Source organism: Amblyomma mixtum, chromosome 7, assembly GCF_055824585.1.
Source record: "Amblyomma mixtum isolate Tamu chromosome 7, ASM5582458v1, whole genome shotgun sequence".
NCBI lineage: Eukaryota > Metazoa > Arthropoda > Arachnida > Ixodida > Ixodidae > Amblyomma > Amblyomma mixtum.
This window is the reverse complement of record NC_143018.1, coordinates 24179577-24200276: the sequence shown is the minus strand read 5'-3', so window position 1 is coordinate 24200276 and position 20700 is coordinate 24179577. Positions and strand designations below refer to the sequence as shown.

The 20700-nt window shown below is 46.9% G+C and overlaps 2 protein-coding genes across 2 annotated transcripts; both read right to left on the bottom strand.

Annotated features, from left to right (window-relative positions):
- Positions 1-5184: 5184 nt before the first annotated feature.
- Positions 5185-7122, bottom strand: LOC149335320 (uncharacterized). Its single transcript, XM_089552004.1, has 2 exons — positions 6608-7122; positions 5185-6216 (listed from the first exon to the last, which is right to left on the bottom strand). The coding sequence occupies exons 1-2, from the start codon at positions 6887-6889 to the stop codon at positions 5185-5187; spliced, it is 1314 nt and encodes a 437-aa protein (XP_089408130.1). The 5' UTR covers positions 6890-7122.
- Positions 7123-8154: 1032 nt separating this feature from the next.
- LOC149335319 (protein lifeguard 3-like) lies at positions 8155-20399 on the bottom strand. The gene is made up of 10 exons (XM_089552005.1): positions 20125-20399; positions 19946-20024; positions 18655-18708; positions 17396-17486; positions 15933-15970; positions 14140-14185; positions 13477-13518; positions 10571-10660; positions 9496-9543; positions 8155-8490 (listed from the first exon to the last, which is right to left on the bottom strand). Exons 1-10 carry the CDS (start codon positions 20204-20206, stop codon positions 8329-8331), a joined length of 732 nt encoding a protein of 243 aa, XP_089408131.1. The 5' UTR covers positions 20207-20399; the 3' UTR covers positions 8155-8328.
- Positions 20400-20700: the final 301 nt, after the last annotated feature.

Below are 20700 nucleotides of genomic sequence, written 5' to 3'. Positions count from 1 at the left end.
CGTCGTGTGCGGCTTGTACTGCGCATGCGAACAACGTTAGGCGCACATACCAAAGGAGGACGTTTGAAATGAAGCAGCATGACCGTTCGAACTGCTGGAAAAGGCACTAAAGACAGCTTAATCGAACTTTTGTTTTCAGTAAAAGCCGATGAGCTGTGCCTTTCGTGACCTTGTTGGCAATTTTTTCGAAAAGCAAAAGGCGTTTCATTAGTGACAAATTTAATCTTGTATCGCGCCACTCTGACTTACTCTCATGACGTTGTTAATGGCGTTAAGAACATTAGTTTGGTGCTTTATTTCAAACAGTTATTTTTTTTTCTGTCCTCCTTGTGTAAGCTGGTAGACTGGTAGCTTCTTGTGTTGTGTTAATATTAAGGCGGCGTATACTGTTTTCTCTTCTCTGCGAAAAACGATCCCCCTGAGCGTAATCGCAGTGCAGTTGTAGAAACAGCCTATGGGGGCGATACCTGTCCGACTTATCGCGTTTTTTTTTTTATTGAGAACTCTGAGTCGAATAAAAGTAGCTATTGTCTTTATAAAGAGGCAATACATCGATCTAGGCCAATTTCAGTTTGTCCGCAGGATCACTTTAAAAGCAATTAACACGATGAGATGGACCGTTGAAGACCTTTGACAATAGAACAGAGTCGGCAGGTCTTGAGACAATAGCACAATAACATTTTTGAGTAAGTTTCAGGGAACTCGTTCCTTTAATTAGACGGGATCTGTCATAGTTATACATTCAGCAGACAGACACAAAACACTCGGTGTTTTAGCTTCTGTGTATGATCATGACGGTCGCAATCACAGCGGTGCACTTAAAGCGGGTATAGAAAATGGAAGCACTGTTGCGTTATCTGTTTTATGCGGTTTAAAATCCCAAAGCAACTCGTGTTATGAGGGATGCCGTAGTGGAGGGCTCCAGAAATTTCGATCCTCTGCGGTTCTTTAACAAGCACTGACACCTCACAGCACACGGGCCCCTATAGAATTTCGCCTCCGCCGAAATGCGACCGCCACGGCCGGGATCGAACCCGGGTCTTTCGGGTCAGCAGCCCAGTACCATAGCCGCTGTGCCACCGCGGCGGCTGTTACGTTTTATAGATGTGCTGTATATATAACCCCAAGTAACTCTTAAGTATTGGTAAATAAATTTCTTGGAGTAACTCACGTACTATCCGCGAAAGCTTTACCCTAAAGATATCGTAATAGTTCAGAACGGCCATTCTTGACTAATAGATAGAAAAAAGAAAGAAAATTCTGCGTCGCCTCATTAGACAAGGAAAATAGCTTACTACATATCTCTCAAAATTTCGAAGCATACCACATGCACAAAAAAAGATGAAACAATTGTGCTCCGTTGCCAGTGCGAATTACTCTGTTTTAGGTCATTTAGACGTACAACTTCGTGTCACTGAACATTGCTCTTTTTAAAACACTGCTAACTAAAACAGTTTTATGCAAATTTCCACACACGAGAAAATGCTGATCTCAAATGAAAACTGCGCCCTTTTGCAAACAAAGTATACTATATGTGTAGCAAACACCCTATAATGAACTTAAACACTACTACTGATTACACTGTCGACATTGAGAAACAGTGAAAGTTCTCCAAAGTTGTTATGCCCTCTCAAAGTTTGTTTCCGTCAAGAATCAATTAAAACTCACCGGTATTATTGAGACTCTAAGCATTTTCGGGTACATACTGACGTGCTTTGCGTCGGCGGAATTGAATAAACCAGCTGGGTCCGTCGAGAAGTTGAAACTAACACAGCTTTCTAAAGGAAGTTGAAAGTTACGAATGTCGGATGTGGTTTGCGAGACCTTCCGAACTTCGCTGCAATCCAGGTACAACTCTTCGCCAGTACACCACACCGGCGCTTATTGCATAAATACTCATTCACCCTGCCCTGTTCGGGTTCGAGCAAAATCTCATTCAGCTCGGGCTGACCAATCAGGTGGTGCAGGCACAAGCACGTGACGCTGAAAGCGGCCTATAGAGCACCGAGAGACATATAAGGTCCACCAATGGAATTCATTTCTGGCTGCGTATGCACGCCTTCGAAGGGCAAGAAAAAACAGAAAAAGATCAAAATAAAACAAATAGTATTCCTCTCGATCGCATTCAGCCTGTGTCCATTTGTGGGTGATTCAGGCGCACCAAGCCAGACAGCCCTCAAATCATGAGCACATTGCTTACAGTTATTGAATACTGACGTATGCGGTTATATTGACTGCACACTAAATACGGTGCGGTCCGCATTGTGGCTGTGACTGTAAGCGTCGTGGCGGGATGGCTGCGTTCCCAGGTGGCGCCGCCGATCTTCCACGAACTGAACGCCAAAAAAATACAAAAACAAAAAAAAGCCTGCCGTTATCCCGGTCATGTTCGCCGAAGCTGACAACAAGGAAGAGTCGGTTAACGATGTGAGGTGACCCGACGATTGCGGAAGAACAGACCGCACCGAAACGCGGCGGAGTCACCGTGAAGCTTCCGGTCATTAGTCATGCAGGCTTTGGACAGCTAATAGAATCGCACTGACCCGTAATCACTCCCGACTGGACGTATACCTCACAAGCGCATCCACGTTTCCCCTCGTCGCGGCAGCGAGCAATGTGAGGGAAGCCACGCAGGATTCGGTCGTTAATCTTCATTCAGACACAGAAGTGGTCTCGGCTGATGGGGCAAAAGGCAGATACGTTCTGCCCTATACCGGATCCCGGCAGGCATCAGTCAAACACCGGACGCCAAATTACGCTCCCTAATGACACTTCGAGCAGCGGCTATTAATCACCAAATGTCGATACCACGAGAGCACAGGGGGACTTTCGGCGCATGCAAAGAATATTCGCCCCCTTGCCTTTCCCTTCTTCAAAACAAAACAAAGAGTAGCAAAACCGCAGAAGATTTGATTGCTTCTTGCGCTATAGTTTTCTTGTGCAAGTAATATCCGGTAACTACACACGGTGTTAACGACGAAATGGGACGCGAAAATGATCCTCTTGAACGAATGTGTAGCCGAGGTGTACTATGGCCATGAAAATAAATCTATGAACCTAACAATACATCCTAGCACGTGGTGCAAGAGAGCAACCCGACTTCCTCAGGGGTGTGTGCTTGGAGGAAGCTCCGCAAACCCCGCTGCGCCCTTTCGGGGGCAAACCCAGTTTCGAACACTCAGCCTGCAGAGGTGGTTCGTTCAAGGTCGTGAGCTGTAACTAGCGTGCCTCAACAGACGTGCAGGTTCACCTGTCATTACTGCAAGCGATCCTTCGACGTTTCGAAGAGAAGTCGTTGGCAAGCGTAGCTGGGGGAGGCAGGAAGTCAGGTGGGTGGATGAGATCAACAAGTTTACGAGGACACGGTGGCCGCAGCTGGCAAAGGACAGGGTAAATTGGAGAGACATGGGAGAGGCCTTTACCTGCATGCAGTGGGGGTAGTCAGGCTGATGATGATGGTGCTGACTTTGCGAGAAAAAAATTGGTTCACAAGCGGCCTTTTACCGCACGAGGCGGATTTAGGGTTGTCTGACGGCGGAACGAATCGCTGGCCCGTCAACACACTGGTTTGGTCCAAGACCCTTTTCCCAAGTACAGCACCCAGAAAAGTCGACCACCAGGCCAGGGGTAATTTTGTGCCTATTAGAAAGCCGGTGGGTACACGGCGGCACTGGGCACTGGGGATCGAACCCAGCACCTCCCGAATACGGGGTGGATGCTCTACCACAAATCCGCTGTTTTTTTTTTTTTCAACGTGATATATTTTACAACGATGCGATTTTTTAGTACATGAGCTATGTACTGTAGAAACCTGCCCCCCCCCCCCCCCCTTCGTTCGACGCGGCCGACCATCATCACCGTGCGTCAAGACAACACCGGCTGGGCGAGGAGGGAAATCTCCCTCATGGGGTAAGCGAAGCAGCGACGGGAGCGCCACCTCGAAGGCTACGCAGAGCTCCGCGGAGCCGGTGACAGTATCTTCGGGATCCGGCCAGCGCACCCATTTTTCCACAGTACAAACATAAAGAAAACAGTAACAAATCAACACACCTAAGCAAGCACGAGAAAAGAGTCAGCACAGAGCACACACCTAATACATCATAAAACGAGACATCTAAGCAACAAAGACCGCTTCGCCACCCTTTTTCCATCGAAAGAGGGCGAGGTGACCAAAGGCCCTCTTCGCTTTCTTTCTTTGCTCCGTTGCTGTTAAAAATAACCACCACGCCGTTGGCGCCTTTTATTTGCACCAAACATCCATGCAAAAGAATGTGCATGACATGGTACAAAGTACAGGTAGTTCGAATTCGAGTCGAATTCGAAATCAGAGAACATAATGCTTGAAAACAACTTCCTCCGCACTTGATGCGCACAGTTTCGTTTTTGTGCGGAAATAAGCGCTGGGTTTCCCCTCGTGCGCCGAGCTTTAAATAATTGTTTCTCGTTTAAAAAAGTGATGTGGCATGGTCTTTTCCATGACAGCTCCCCTTTCGCACTAACCACCTAAATGTGTTGAATTTTAAAGTAACCAGCTAGTTTCAGTCAGCTAGCTATTATGCAGTTTTTTTTTTATATAGTAAATGAAGTCGTTATTCCTGGTAGTTCGTTCCAGAAAAGTATGCTTCTACTTCGAACACGCTATTTAAATAATTTTCGAAAGTGTTCGCCTGAACAGATAGCATAACCGAAGCCTCTCATTTACTGTTATTCAGAAGCGAAACATTACAGAGAAGACGTTTCTGACAGGGAAGGCTGCTGAGGTGCCGAGTAGTACGAAAAAAGAATAGCCACCTTTAGTACTCGCTTTTGTCTTTATCGAAATCAGACATTTCTCACGAGGAACACCATGCAGAGGAGCTTGATGCCCTGTTCACCTTTTGCTGACCTATTTCATGTAATTTTCATGCATATATATAGAACTTGATTATGTTTATAATTGCAACAAGAAGCTGCTGCGCATTCCCATTATCTGAGCCAGAAAGTAAGCTGTCATGTCTGACAAATAAATAATTTTTAAAACTAGCCGGTTACAAAGAAGCACAAATATCAACGTACACTTAACATCGAGGACCGAGAAGCGATCTGTTCATCAAAGCCTCTTAATTTCAGGTCTTTCAGGGCCCCTCAGTGTACGGTTTTTGACGGAAGCAGCTTTCGAATCGAAAAGGGTACTTCAGATGCTAATCACGTGGTTGTCACCTTCCGCCTCATTTGAATAACGAAGTCTATCTGAGTCCGTCCATCAAACGTCTTTCTGCAGTCGCGGGACCTGAAATCGTAAAGGCACCGCAGTATGTAGTCGTCGTGGCTGAAACGCCACTCCGGGCTCTGCTTCACCGCGCCCTTCATTACCCAACCCTTCAACGCCGGCGACTCGCGATCCCTTGGACGAAGCAGGAACACGTCGGGGAGGCCCCACTCGGCCGACGAGGTCGACTTCGCATAAACGGCCGCAAAATCTGCGTGCCTCGATACGAAGCACGTGACGTAGACGCCAGTTGGAGTCTCGCCGATGTGAATGGGGAATGCGCTCACGAATTGAGTCCTCGAGCCTGTGGTACCTTCATCCCACGGATGGCAAAACAGGGTGAGCACTACGAGCTCCCCAGTGGCGCCACCACCGGAAGTGGTATATCCGCGCAGAGCTGCCACCAGGGGCGCCGCGGGCAGTATTCGCTGACCGGCGGTGGTGAGGGCGTCTTCCAGTGAAGACGGAAGAGCACGGGCCACTTCTGGAGGCAGGGACTGCTTCAAGTTGGAGAAGCCCTGCATCAGCGCTGCCGACGCCTCGTTGCACGCCTCCAGAACACTGCTCATTGTTAAGGATCCGCCAGTTTTCTTCGCTCCAGACTGGGCGGATTCTACGTGGTTCATGAACTTCGAGCCAATGCTGACGAGCGTCTCGACCAACTGGTCCACGCCACCCTGTACCATAGCCAGGACGTCCTTGTACGCGTAAGGCGCCTCGTCGGCGACGACAACGTCAGACGCCAGGGGAACGGTGACCGCTGTGTCCTTGCTGGCGTCTCCCTGCGACGATGCGATGGCTGCGGTGCACCCAGCGATGTAGTGCCTCGGCAGGTTCTTGCGCAGCACGGTGTCTCGGCAGCGAGGGCACTGGGTGACGTGGAAGGCGCAGCGCTTCTCGAAATGCTCGAGGAGGTCCTCGGCAGGACCCACGAAGTCGCAGCCGTGCTGTGAATTCCAGCAGCGAACCTTCAGCGAGAAAAAGACGAGACCAGTAAACCATTAGCTGTACTCTCCCCGGAAATGTTCAGTGAGTCTGCGGATACAATCCACGACGGCTCCTCTGTCTCGCTTCCTTATTTCACTCCCTTCTTCCTCCCTTCTCTCACGACGCAGTTGAAGTACCCGCCAAGAAGTTAGACACTGACTCAATTTCTCTTTCCCTCAACTGGAAGCGGGGCTGCGCAAACAGAGTCTATAAAAGCACGACAGGGACACGTTATTATGGCGTTCGACCGGCCTTGCCACTGCCCAGCTCTACCATTTAGGTGACGCGTAGGTGAAATGGCTGCGCTGTGGTTTCAGCCGGCCGCATTGTCTGCGAACTCGGCGTGGTGCCTTCATTGAGAGTCGAACGTACCTGCAGTTGTGCCAGGTTTTCGCGTGGAGACGAGGTCCAGGTGACGTTCTCGCGCGTCTGGAATGTTGTCTTGTCCATGGGGCAGGCGTAGTGGTCGCTGTCGACGCAGCCGTCGAAGCAGGACTCGCACAGCAGGTGCGTACAGGGCAGGGCGGCCATTTTGACGGGCACGACGCCGCAAAGGGCGCACAGCCGGCTTCCAGGCAGTCGCTCGCTGAAGATGATGGGTCTCCAGTCGACCCCAGTGGCGAAACCGCATAGGCGGTACGTGGTGTCCGACATAGTATTGTGAAGGAGGAGCGTGGACTGCCTTTGTGCGCAGTGGTCGAAGCACACAGGTTGGAACGCTCTTCAATATGGTCGATATGGTTATCAGCGGAACCGTTTAATCAAGCTAGTGAAAATGCCGTCTAGCACTAATGTTCTAAGAACCGGCGCGTGATCGGCTTACTAGTGGACCACTAAAGACTGTCGCGACTCCTGCGGACATGTGGATAAACTGTTCGGATGCTGTCGGAGCCAACGGTGGAGAATCCCGACAGCGGATTTGTCTCTGATCCTTGCACAGAGGGGTCGCCTCACCTGCCCAAGAGATAGGGTGCCTGGATGCCCGCTTTGGCCATCGAGGCACCCTACCAACCGGGAGTAAGAAAGTTGCCAAGGAAGATCTGTTGTTGTTGCTTTAGTGATCACATGCCCGCGATGGGGGATAGGACAGGGTACAGTGAGGAGCGCCAAAAGAAGAGGGTAAATTGGTGCCAAGCTAATGATTTTAGCTTGGGTAAGAATTCAGAATAATTGAAGAGGAAGGTAAGCCGGCGAGAACATTAGAGAACTGAATAAATGAAAAATCGCTGAAAGATTTTTAAATGCGGAAATTTTGGATCTGTTGCCTTTAAAAAATCTGTAATGAGAAAGACGAAGTTTTCACAGGAAAATTAGTTTCCACTCTTGTATTACCTTTCCGGTAACTCTCCAGTCGCTAAAGAGAACTCATTTCGGCGTTTATCGAGACATTCATAAGCCAAAAATGGACAAAAGACTGAACACACTGGGCAGATAGGCAATTTCTGCTAACCCTAGACCAGTCAAAGGAGTTCTTTATTTCGCCGCTATCGCAAAAGTTGACAACACACAAATGAACACAAATAGCGAGCTCAGCAACTAGGTAAGATCCAAAGCCAAAACCCGCTGCAGTTATATATGGTTGCACTTACGACTAATCCGTTATCTTCGCTATGCCAGTCAATATTTTTACGCACACCAGGGCCTCGAAATAGCAAAGCGATGTGGCGAGGCCGAATTTACAATTCTCTCAATCATCGCCAGGTTCCGGCGGGCCCAGGTTCCAAAGTAAAGACTGGGTTTCGATCTGGTCTCGCTAGGGGTGTCAGACTACACTAGGCACTTTTCTTCGGTTATCAGCGATGATTTACATATCTACAGTAAAGTAATCATGACATGGAGCATCCGCGAAAAGAAAACTGCTGAACTAACTGTCCATCGCAATTGATCATGCTAGCTGTTAGGATGAATACAGACACGAAAATACAGCAAGGCTTAAGCCATGTTGATCATTAAGCCCGATGTCGGAATCTTGTATTTTGCCCTTAAGGTTTCATAAAAGCCTAATCTTATACAGGTGGTGTTGAGGAGAACTCGTGGCTTCAGCCCGGCCTGTATTGACATCAGAGCGGCGCTGTCGGCGACGCTGACTGAAGCTACTGGTCGCTGTCTAAAGAGCGCATGATCTGGAGGATGAAGAGGAACAGGTTGATGATGTCCAGGTAAAGCGTCAAGGCCCCATAGATGTAGTCCTCCGGGGAGACTGCGCACTGCCGGTTGGAACCACCAACAATGAGCTGCGTGTCCACGACGATGAACTGCGCAGGGAAGTATATGGAATACTTTCGGTCATGACTGCACTGAAAACAACGTTGCAAACCCTCATATCGGAAGTTTCAACCAATGTGAGGGGAATCAGTTCAGGTTACCCCGGCTCCCTAGGAAGAAAGCTTTCACCAGTGTTATGATCTCTTTTTGGCGTGGCTTTGTCTTTTGTAGTTTCAGGAGCGCATTACTTGAATTCTACGTTCAAACTATTAAGAACCCATCGTTCAAACTGGTCGTCTTAGCTTGAACAGTTTCTATGTTTTGTAGCGAAAGCTACATTGGCCACGAACGTGCGATTTCGCTGTGGCGGTGCTCCGAGGAGGCACAGAGACCGACCTTGAGCCGTTGCCTAGCAACCGCCGCAGCTGGCGGACGCCGCGCGCTTGCCGCGCCATCTGGCATGACGTCCACCGCGCGCCTCACCGCGGAGCCGCCGCCGCCGTTTGTTATGACGTCACACCGCTTGCCTCGTCGTTGCGCTTGCCTCCGCTCACTTCGTCAGCTGTGTCGCATGCCTGATAACATGTCGGAGGATTGAAAAGGAGAGCTCGCGTGCGCCGCAACCACAGTTGAGGCGGCATTATGGCGGCGGCGGATGCTGCCAACGTCTCCGCGTCGACATCGGCCACTGGTTCGGTTGCCTTTCGCCCCGTATAACCCGGCTCAGCCGAGCTGAACCACAGCCATTTTTATACTCCAGCACGCTGTATATTTTGAAACTTCGAGGCCGCCTAACACTGCCACCAGTGGCAATAAGGTGAAGTGTTCATCACAACTCAGTTTGCATATTGCCGCCGATAGCTCACGATAGAGGTGGAAGGTGGCGCTTCCCTTTCGCAAACTAGAAAACTGAAAGTAGCAGACGACATAACCTCAGACCAGTTATTCGCGAATTAAATCGAACAGAAAGTCTCAAAGACTTTTGTACGGTATTGTGGACAGCGTAGGGACGAGAAAATAAAATCTGAGCGAAGGAAATCCAGAAATTAACTCACAAGGCAGAACATCGCCGCTCCGCCGCAACTGTATACCATGAACAGCGCCTGAAAGATACATGCGTGTAATAAATTCACGAATGTGTGCATGCAAACATTACACACATACACAAATACATAAAATATATGTCATATTTACGAGGCGTATGCATACTCACAATGAAAGTTTACGGAACGTAATATTTGCGAAAAAGCAAAGCAGGAGCCACATTTATAAATGCTATTTTTTTCCTTGCTCAACAGCCGTGTTGAATGGCCTTTACAGCAACTGCGTATAAGTAGATAACAGAGGCAAATTTGAGGCGTTGCTTTGACTCAGTCAATGAATTCTGTTTTCTACGGTTTGATTTTTTTCGAATTCTTTGTGATGGAGGCGAAATTGTAGAGGCCCGTGTATTGTGCGATGTCATTGCACGTTAAAGAACTCCAGCGGTCTAAATTTCCGGAGCCCTTCGCTACGGCGTCTCTCATAGCCTGAGTCGCTTTGGGACGTTAAACCCCATAAACCAATCAACCATTATGCCATCACTCATCTCATTATTTCATGACGACTATCCGCCAGGACTGCACTCTGGCGACACGACGAGCTAGGGGGCAGGCCCGGGGAGGCTCCCTTTATCTCCCCTGGGTGAATAGCAGGGCGGGATGGAAATAAGGAATGGGTTTAGGGTTGATGGGAATAGAGACAGCGTTGTGTTTTGCTCAATAATCACTGAGTCGAGCTCCTTTCTTGGTAAGTTGTTGGGCGAGTTCGACAAAGCAAGCAAACTACGCTCGAAGACGAGGTAGACAGTTTTTTCCGTAAACTTAAAGAGCTTACTAACAGAACAAGCATGTCCAGGAAGCACTTTAAGGTGCATCATTTGGCTTCATCGCTGGTAGATGTCATTGGTATTAGCGTGCGTGTTTAGCGATATGAAACAATTAAAGGCCGCAAAGTAAACAAACGCTACAAAAAAAAATGAGGCAGCTGTAACAGCAAGCAGCTCAATACGCTACGAAATGATCCTAATGAGTAGATAAATATGTGGATGAACAAGCAGAAAGACATGGATGACTCCGTCATTAGTCGTACCTTCGAGGGAAATATGGAGACCACGATTCCGAAGATGAGCAGTATAATCATGAGCACTAATGTGATTCCCGTGCACGCTGTGAAGTCAATCTGCAATGACGCATGTTGCAGGAAAAAAATATAAATAAATAAAAATTGATGACGCTATTGAGTCATTCGGCGACTTCACTCGGGTGAAGTAGAGGTGCGGACAGCAGTAAATGGAGCCCTGCATTGCTTTGTAAAACTATTTATGCGTTGCATAATTTATATTGGATGGCATGGCATATACAGTATGTGTCATACTTAGAGGGAACGCGATAAGTGGTTACAAGAGATCTTGAGTCGATAAAAGTAGGTTTCACCTCGAAGCGAAAAACAGGCACAGAGAGGCTCGAGAGGAGAAGCCTGAAGCATCGCTACAGCTCACGGTGAAACCTACTGTTCTGAAGTCAAGAGCCGCTTTAAACATTTCTCGTGTTCTCTTTAATATGCCGGATTTTTCACATTCTGCCTGGCAGTGATCGATCGCCCGGCTGGTCTTGTACGTATACAACTGTCAGCCAACAGCGAAAACACAGACGGGGCTCAGACGGAACTTTGGACAAGCGCTGCCAACTGAATTTATTGAATAAATGGAACAAAATAACACGCAACACGCACAATAGCTGACTGGAATCTTCTGCCTTCACGTGTTGCAACTGCCACTGATCCGCATAAATTTTACAATTTAATGTCAGTCAAACGTTTAAGGGAATCCCCGAAGGTGGAGTACATTTGTATCATCATCATCATCAGCCTGACTGACTGATTACGCCCACTACAGGGCAAAGGCCTCTGCCATGTATCTCCAATTAACCCTGTCCTTCGCGAGTTGCGGCCACCGTATTCCCGCAGATTTCTTAATCTCATCCGTCCACCTAACTTTCTGCGTATACCCCTGCTACGCTTGCCTTCTCTTGGTATCCACTCCGTTACCCTTAAGGACCACCGGTTAGCTTGCTTTCTCATTGCGTACCCTACCCAAGCACATTTCTTCCTCTTGATTTCCACCAGGATGTCATTAACCCGCGTTTGTTCCCTCACCCACTCTGCCCGCTTCCGGTATCTTAACGTTACACCTATCATTTTTCATTCCATAGCTCACTGCGTTGTCCTTAACTTATGCTGAACCCTTTTCCTTAGCCTCCACGTTTCTGCCCCGTAGGTGAGTACCGGCAAGATACAGCTGTTGTAGACTTTTCTCTTGGGGGATATTGGCAAACTGCCATTTATGATCTGAGAGAACCTGCCATATGCGCTCCACCCCATTCTTATTCTTCTAGTCATTTCCCTCTCATGATCCGGATCAGCGGTCACTACCTGCCCTGAGCAGACATATTCTCTTACTACTTCCAGTTCCTCGCTACCAATTGCGAACTGCTGTTCCCTTGCTAGGCTGTATATTTGCAACAAGGGAGTAATTACTCACTGGCATCCACCCAAGCGCAGCCATACGGCTACAGAGGAAGGCTATACAGCTTCTACAGAAACTTCGCAGTTAAATAAATTCTTCCTGGTCCGGGGCTCGAACCCAGGACTACAGCTTCATCGGATCAATCACTCTATACTAACGGAGCTAATCGGTAAACTAGAATATGGTAGGGCGAAAGCGAATAGATCAATAACTTAAGTCAGCGTTAGCGCAGTATTGGTAAAATGTTTAGAGGAATCCCCCAAGGTGGAGCAGATTTGTAATAAGGAAGTGATTTCTCCGTGTATGTCTAAGTGTATATCTTGCCTCCCATTCCTCATAGCCGCAATTGTTCCGGCTTCGTTTAAAAATGCTGCAATGCTTTCTTGGCTTTTGTTTCCCACCGTATATATATGTGTATCATTTCTTCAATAAATTTAATTGATAGTAAGCGCTCATCTATGTTTTTACCGCTGTTGATGCACAATTAATACCAACTAGTCCAAATTCAGCTTTAGTGGCCGTACATGCGTCCTCATTTCTGTTAGCGAAGGTGAAAATGTGCCTTTACATACGCACCTTTATGTGAAAGTCCGCCTTCAAACGCTTAACATCAAGGGTGAGAAGATTACAGTCTTTTAATACTTTCCTGATGTAAGTAAACTTTTGCCTGAGGGTACGGCGCACCTCTTTAAGCCGCTTGGACTGACTGCGCATTGGCGCCACATCATATGCCTCGCATAACCTTTTGTTGAAAGTGATATCTCGGGATCGTTCAATACACACATGATGATAGCAGGACAGAAATATATCGGACTTTTGTCCTGCTGAGCAGGAGTAAAAGCAGTACGGACGCACAGAGCTCGAGTCTAAAAAAAAAATCATTTTCCTGTGGGAAAAAAATTGTAGCCAGTGCTTATTATTTTTTTCCTCTGGAGGCTAAGCTTCAATTATATATTACCACCAGCCGAGCAATCCCTGTCCACGTGCGGGACGGCCTCCATGTGTTCAACTGAGAGAACATAGCATACTGCCCAGACATCTACATCAGCTTCTCTCGTTTTGGTTGGTTGTGTTTGCTTATGCCTTGCGAGAAAGTTTCGTTAACGGTAAAAAATCTATCAAAGAAAGGAAGTTCACATGGAACAAAATACTGAAGGCTGGGCCATATAAGGCCGCATGTATTCTAACGTAAGTTTGTCACGTTTCATTACACCGGGTAGCCTACTAAGAGAGCGAATACTCATTAACATCCACACACACACACATCCTAACAGCTACAAAGCAAAGTTGCAGAGCTTTTACAGAAGCTTCTTAAGTGAAGAAAAATTTGCCCCGGTCTGGAGTACTCAGGTTGCGCTGTTCTGGTCGTGGATGGCGTACCTATATAACTATCGTCCTTGGGGCGGAATAACAGATACTCTTGCAGTTGCAGAGGCAAGTATCACTAATGAACAAGCAGAGAGATACTTACGGCCGTCTGCATCGCAAACATCGTGAGCAAGATAAACACTCCCTGTGAAAAGAGCGAAATACGTCGTTTAGATTCCAACATTGGTACGCTGTTCGTTAGGACGGGAAGCATCACCTTCGCTAAACTTCAGATGTTTTCTTTTAAAACAAGGTTATCGCACTCTTTATCGCGTCCTAACGGTAAGATATCGAAGGTTCGTTGCGAAAGGAGAAACACATCGCGCCAAAATGAATGCGCTTTAAAGAAGCTTGCTGGCAAAGCAACCTCTCCGGCGCACGGAACTCGTCGAAACAGCCAAAATTTGTTCGGCCGCAGCGCAAAGGGTAACCGCTTTTTCGAAATTCTAAAAACTGATATGGATGTTATTTACGTTGGGTTACACGCCTCTCATTAATTGAGGAGCGTAGCAGTAATAGTTAAAGTTAACTATTGAACGTTAGTTAACCAGCCTGCTATGCTAGCACGTCTTAGATTCTAATGTACTACGCCACTGACAACGCTATGCCGAAAAAAAGCGCTCTTATAACTAAAAAAAGGCTATTTTTAAAAATTGCTTAAAGTGTTAGGTGAACCGCCCTGTATATACAAGCAGCGCTCAGAACGCCACAACACAAGTGCTGTTGTGGCCGAGATCCAAGAACCGGGTACGCTTCTTGAGCTCACCGCTGTTATGCCTGCTGCCCACATGACTTCCTCGCGGCCATAGAACCTGCACAGTAGAGTGCGATACAATCATTATTCGTTATGCAGGAACTTCAACTTTACCTAGTATATCTGTTCGGTAACTTAGGTGCTATTGCCTTCCGTTAGAGTAAAATTAGCAAACGGAATGGTGGCAGACTTAAAGGACAACTGCATAGGTTTTAGAAATCGACGAGCCTAAAATGGACGAATGTGTGAAACTTGCAGGTACAGCATGAGAACTCCTCTTTGGCTAACTTTTGAAATGGTGACATAATCACCGATCAAAATCGCGACGACCTTCAAGCTTCTCCGCAGTGCACAACGCCAAGTGGAGGGTTCCTGATGACGTCATCGAAGGTATCGGTACATCTCCAATGCATAAACACCTGCTTTGAAAGAAAAAAAAATCAACGCCACAGACGGCAAAGCCCGCCGAGCGTTGTTTCTCAGCATCTAACGGTGCACGGCAGGGTGTGGCTGACGGCAGCGGTAATTTGAAATCGTACCTTCCGTGACGTCACAGTGAACTTCCGCGCACTCCTCCAGTGCTTTGAGGAAAAGCGCAAAATTCAATCGCCGATTACGTCACTATTTCAAATGCTAGTGCAATAACACTTGCCATGCTACACCTACAGCCTATATAGATTTTAATTCTTGAATATTGCGAAATTCTCAAAAAGTGATGCTGTTGCCCTTTAAGGTGAACGCGAATAACCTAGGTTTCATAGCACTTAGAAAAGGCGGAATTACTGCTGCAATGCTATTTTTGCGTGCAAACGATTTCTGGCGGACTAGGAACTCAGAAGATATTTTAGTTTTTGATACCCTGGAATCAAATGGCGACGACGGTGACAGGCACCGTTCCAAACACTCATGCGTTCGGATGGCAGGAAGTTTCTTCAGAATGAAATACTGGAGATTTTGACGGCGTCAGTTCGAATAAACGGGAGGTTCGAATTAAGTGAGTACGAATTGACCAGGTTCAATTGCACAGTGACTTCGCCTTCTGTTTGGCTGGTAAACCAATGATACAACTTAATTGCTTTTCATGTAGTGCTAAATCTGTAATCAACTTCATGTTCTGCGTTCAAACGCACTCAAATGCTGCCCCCCTGATTAGTCTGTACGACTGCAGTATGTTTAAATAAAAATAAGAACAAGTTCTCACACTTGGTCGCTGGATTGTGAAAGCTGTCTCTGACAGCGACAACCCCGTTTCATAAGGGAGTAATTACTCATTGACATCCACCTAAGCGCAGCCATACGGCTACAAAGGAAATCTATACAGCTTTCTCAGAAACTTCGCAGTTAAATAAAAATTCGTCCTGGTCCGGGCTTCGAACCCGGGACCACCGCTTTGCCGGAGCAGTCTCTCTACCTATTGAGCTAACCGGCACGGCAAGCTTATGGTAGGGCGAGAGCGAATTGATCAATAACTCGAAGTGGGAACAGTGTTGGTCAAATGTTTAGGGGAATCCCCCAAGGTGGAGTAGATTTGTAATAAGGGAGTAATTACTCATTGACATCCACCTAAGCGCAGCCATACGGCCAAATCTACTCCACCTTGGGGGATTCCCCTAAACATTTGGCCAACCCCGTTTCATTTTCTGGCTATATCATACTTATAAAAACGTCGCTTCTGTAGTTAACACAGCCTCTTTGGGATTAGAACGCTGTAATCAATGGATACTGACAAACTTCAATTTGGCCTCATTATCCTTTTAAAAGAAGAAACTTGTGAGTTCTTTGGCCAGATGAAGGATGGCACTCACACGCAACTCCCGGCCATCGAAATCGCCGTCAGGATAGTCTGAGGATAAAAAGAAAGGAAGAATCCGTGATGTTGAGAACGACCCTGTGAGAGGCCTTTTTTTGGACAAAACAGGCTATTTCGGGGTTATCCCTGGAATAGTCTGAGATACATGAGAAATTTTTCGCGCATATATGGTCTACAAAGGCAGCATCTACTATAATGCACGCCTTAGGATGAACATTGAGGCACACAGAGGTGCATTACACACGTGACTCGGCTTGGCCCCGAACATTCACTGTACAACTAACTGAGAGCAACTTCAACAGGTACAGCATGGGGAAACAAGCCCTTATTCTTCCACCTCGGAGCTCGCATCACGTTTCCAGAGGTCTACACCCCTCAGCTCTCCACGCTATCCATCGCTCTCGCCCTCTGCCTTCTATTATTAGCTTCACTCCTTCCTACTCCCTTTTCTTAATCTCGGCCTCATCCTTCGCGCATTCTCCCTCGACAATGTTTAACCCCTCCCCTATCTGTCGTGGACAACAGGACGGCATATAATGAACAGTGTATGTGCATCGAAAAATCCAAATAAATCCTAAGCATTAGAAAATGTTGGAGGCGATAGTTTTGCTTAGACCGCTGCCGTGAGCTATACATTGATGTGATACAGCATACGTGAACAACATCTTGATAAAATATATGGGTATTTTATGGCAATCATTTATGGATTTCTGTTTGTTTGAAATGTCAGCAAAAAGCGCGCACTAGTTTTTAGAGCGTTAGCTGTTATTAGCTCGCTCCTCACTTTCGCGCCGTCGTCGTCGTCGGCGTCCGCAGCGCCACGTGCCTCGGTTGGCGGGTGACATAGTGTAGTGAGGAAATCCCCTCCACTTTTAGAGGAGATGAAGGAGAGGGAAGATAGAGACGTTGGGAGGCGACGAGTGGCCATGATGGCTTGGGCGTCCGCCTTGGCCGTGGGAGGTGGTTGGTTCGAACCCCACCGCCGAATCACGATAGGTCTATGCTTCCCCTGACCCGGCGCCCGGTTTCTTTCTTTGCTGGCACACCACGCTCGAACATTCGCGTTACTCATTCATAACCATCCTGTGATGGTTACGAGTTTTTTTTTTCTTTTCAGCAGACTCAATCTGTCTCCAATCTAGGCGCTTCTAATTGTGAGGGTCACTTCTTCCTCACGTCAATGCACAGCGGCGCGTCTCATAATTTTCTTCTATTTACAATTATTCACTCAGTTTCAACCCAGCTGGGCTTTCGAATTCGAAGCACCTTTACCGGGAGAAGTACCTGATTAACGTAATTGCAGTGAGATAGACACGATGCCTGCTTCTCACGTTGATTATTATTATTTATGTACTAATTAATAGTTCTCAGCGCATGCCAGGCGCTCAGGAAGGTGTAACCACTTCTAAGTGCCCTGTTAAGCGTTGCATCTGGCGAAATGAAGTTTTCTACACTTACGAAACCGAAGAGGAGGAAGAAGTTCTGCGGGAAAGAGCGGGCGACGTTCGGGCAGCAGGTCAGAACTAGAAGCAGAGCAAAAGAGCCGATGCTGCAAAGAAGAGAGATGTGTCAGTTCCAGCTGAAGGAATGCTATCTGCATTCAGCTTCCGTCTGTGAATGCATAAACGTAATGCTAGCTTGGCCAACCGAACAAATTCAGTTTGAATAGTATCTCGAGGTTCTGAAAGCTCTTCACTAGACGTCTTATATGTTAGTGGATACCTTTCAGAAGCATGAGTCACCAAATCAGTTTATTTCGTTAGACAATGCCGTGTCAAGACGGACGTTTCTGCACACAGAAGCAGGTACGCGATTTTCTTTGACGATCGACTAAAAGTTCTCATGTCAGGCAGTCACGTGCTCTTCGTGGCTGGAGTGCTATCATGAGAAGTTTTTGTAAGTCCCCGTGATTGCCACTTTAGTTTCCAAAGCGGCGGTTCTGCGTTCATATTATGTTAGGGTGCGATCGTGTACTGGTTACATGGCGCATAAAGTTCTCATAACTAATAATTTCATGACAGCAGGGAATTTAAAACAATAAGATATTGCTAAGAACATTAGCGTCAGTAGCAAAAGACAGGTATTTAATGTAGACTTTTTGAACCATGTAACTTCTTTTTCGCGGTCGGAAACGTTTCCCTGCTGATCCCATACTCGAGTCAATTCCAACAAAGCAGTATCGGTAAACTTACTTGCTATGGCGCGCAAGAGGTGATAATTCATTTCTGATTCATCATGCTTCAGACTTCTTTTCGTCAGTTCAAAAAATTACAAGATCTCTGCGAGCTCGATACAACTACGCTAAATTAACGTTCATACCAGAAGGTTGTGGCCTCGAGCAGATGTGCCAGCTCACACGTACCTCAGACAAACTACACCCTGGACAGAAAGGAGCAAGAAGGGAGTAAAGTTGTCCTTTAGCGCACACCCTTTAAAGAAGGGTGTGCCCTTTTTACTCCCATATAGATGTATTCGTGTTTAGAGTGTAGTTGCCCCGGTTACACAAGTTCTGTGGTAAGTGTTCGACCCAACCTGGCCACTAAGCATGCCCAGCTGGACACACCGAGCCAGCCCTGTGCCAACTGACACTGGGCTGGACGGTATGCGTCTAAAGTACTAATACATCTGAGCTTCGCTAAAGCCCTCTATTGGCAACTGCATCTTTGTCAAAGCTTCTTAGGGAAGAGCGATCTCTATCCCTAAAAGCAACCACTCACCCGGCACCCATCATTACGAGTCCTTGAGTCTTTGCAAACTTTGTGAGTTCCGGCCTGCGAAAAAAATGGCATAACGTGTTACAGAAAGCCACGATGATTACGTAGAGCTAGCCGTTTATAAACGCCTCTAGTGGTGTTTTGAGCACTGGTGTCGACGACTAGAACACACACTAAGAGCGAAGAGTCAGCAGAAACCTGGTTTAAAGTCGTCCCCGCAATTGCTATTTGTCTAATAAAGAGCGCGAGGAAAAAAACTTTCTTCTCATTGGTCGAGACACAAGCTGAGCCTCGCCGTTGACTGAAAAACCAAATGGCTAGTAAATACGCCAAAGAAAGAATGGACTTTAGCTCTCTGCAACAGTTGGTCGTTGCACGCTTGAACCGCGGACGGCTTTTCAAGTTTTTTCGCCCCGTCACCTGCTACAGAGCGGAGATCTCGTGGTTATCGTCCGCATGGAGTGACGTCATCGTAACCAAAGGTCACATGACCCCGCGTAATTAGTCACATCATGATAAGTCCCGTAAAGGATCTATGAGGCTCAGTAATATCGTCCGTGGGTGTCGTGAGCATACACCCCATTACACATCACCATAGCCTCCCCTATAATTCATCTGCAACGACCCTCCTCTGAAACCTTAACTCCCCCAATACCGACACTAGACCTTGTAATAACACGCTACCAGAACGGCCCCTGGATGAAGCGACGAGTTGTGCAAGGAATCGCGGTAAACTGGTTACAAGACAAAAAGCACACGAAGGAATGATTGCACAGAAGATGCGCGCTTCGTCTGTGTTATGCGACTGTCACTCAGGCAAGCGAACAGCGAGCGGCGCTGCAGGCATCCACTACTATACCGGTTCAGCGCTTCGTCAGTAACCGATTCGGCTCAGTGCGTAATGCACGTTATAGACTATCGTTCAGCTCCGCGTTTCTAATGTGCAGAGTGGGCAATGAAAACACGTCATTGTTTGTGTGCCGTTTTATAAATGAATTTTAGCAAAACCAGGAATGAGAAATACTGCTGTACTTCTCATTCATTTTCCCAACGAGACCACTTACTCAAGGATTCATGTGAAGTGGAAGGTTAATCAAATTTCGTAGAAACATAGCGAGTGGAATTTGCATGTTTATGAATTCTATCAACAACAAAAAAAATGTTTTTCGGTATCGTTTTTATGCGCAATTTATTGCAACGTTATAATCGTTATATTCGCTGCAACAAAATCGAATTTCTATGCCTGAGCTTAAACAAAATACCAAGCCGAACACCTTGAAGCCGCTTTACTCACACCAACACAAACGCAGCGATGATGCCGAACGTGATCAAAAGCTGCACGCACAGGATCGCGTAGACCTTTCTGATGAAGCCTGCGACAAAGAAAGAACACCTCTGCTGGGATCGTACAAGTGGATACTTGAGTAAGTATGTTACAAGTGATTTTACAAACTAGCTTAGCATTAAGCTTACCTATCCGGACGTATTTGTCGGCGAACGGGTTCGGGCCAGCAGGCAGGCCGACCTCGGCATCGGAGGGCCTTCTGAACTGCATGTCGGACTGAAATTTGGGTCGGTGGTCCAAGAGACAATAAATCTGGATACGAAACAGAAGACAAAGCAAGAAAGGTAAGCCTCGGCACCAGACTTAGTGGGCGAAAAATTTGTGAGCAATGAAACAAATTTGCATTGTAATTGAATGGCAACACCGTGTATCCTGTGGAATTGTGTCTAATGCCTAGAGTGTTAGGAGAACGAACGTAATCTAACGGTTGCTACGAGCCCCTCCGAAAATCCCACTTTTGTATCAAGTCCCACTCCCTGCCCCTTTGCACCGCCCCCCTCACAGATATCACATAATTCCTTCAAAAATCCTTTTAAAATTTTCTTTCTTCACTTAAGCTTTTCTTGCTCGATAGAAACTGGTTTCCTCCCACGTTTATAACTCTTGGGCAAATAAAACCTATTAAATAATCTATTTCTGCTACTATTTGTTTTCATTTCGATCTTCTAGTATGTGTCAAATATGTATTGCATGCCAGTGATATT

Excerpts from the sequence above, each read along its gene's own strand:
- LOC149335320 (XM_089552004.1), bottom strand. The coding sequence starts at position 6,889 with ATGTCGGACACCACGTACCGCCTATGCGGTTTCGCCACTGGGGTCGAC. Across the intron at positions 6,217-6,607 it reads AAAACCTGGCACAACTGCAG|GTTCGCTGCTGGAATTCACA; the intron begins GTACGTTCGACT and ends TTCTCGCTGAAG.
- LOC149335319 (XM_089552005.1), bottom strand. The coding sequence starts at position 20,206 with ATGCAGTTCAGAAGGCCCTCCGATGCCGAGGTCGGCCTGCCTGCTGGC. Across the intron at positions 20,025-20,124 it reads CGACAAATACGTCCGGATAG|GCTTCATCAGAAAGGTCTAC; the intron begins GTAAGCTTAATG and ends TCTTTGTCGCAG. Across the intron at positions 15,971-17,395 it reads TCTTCCTCCTCTTCGGTTTC|ACTATCCTGACGGCGATTTC; the intron begins GTAAGTGTAGAA and ends TTTTATCCTCAG.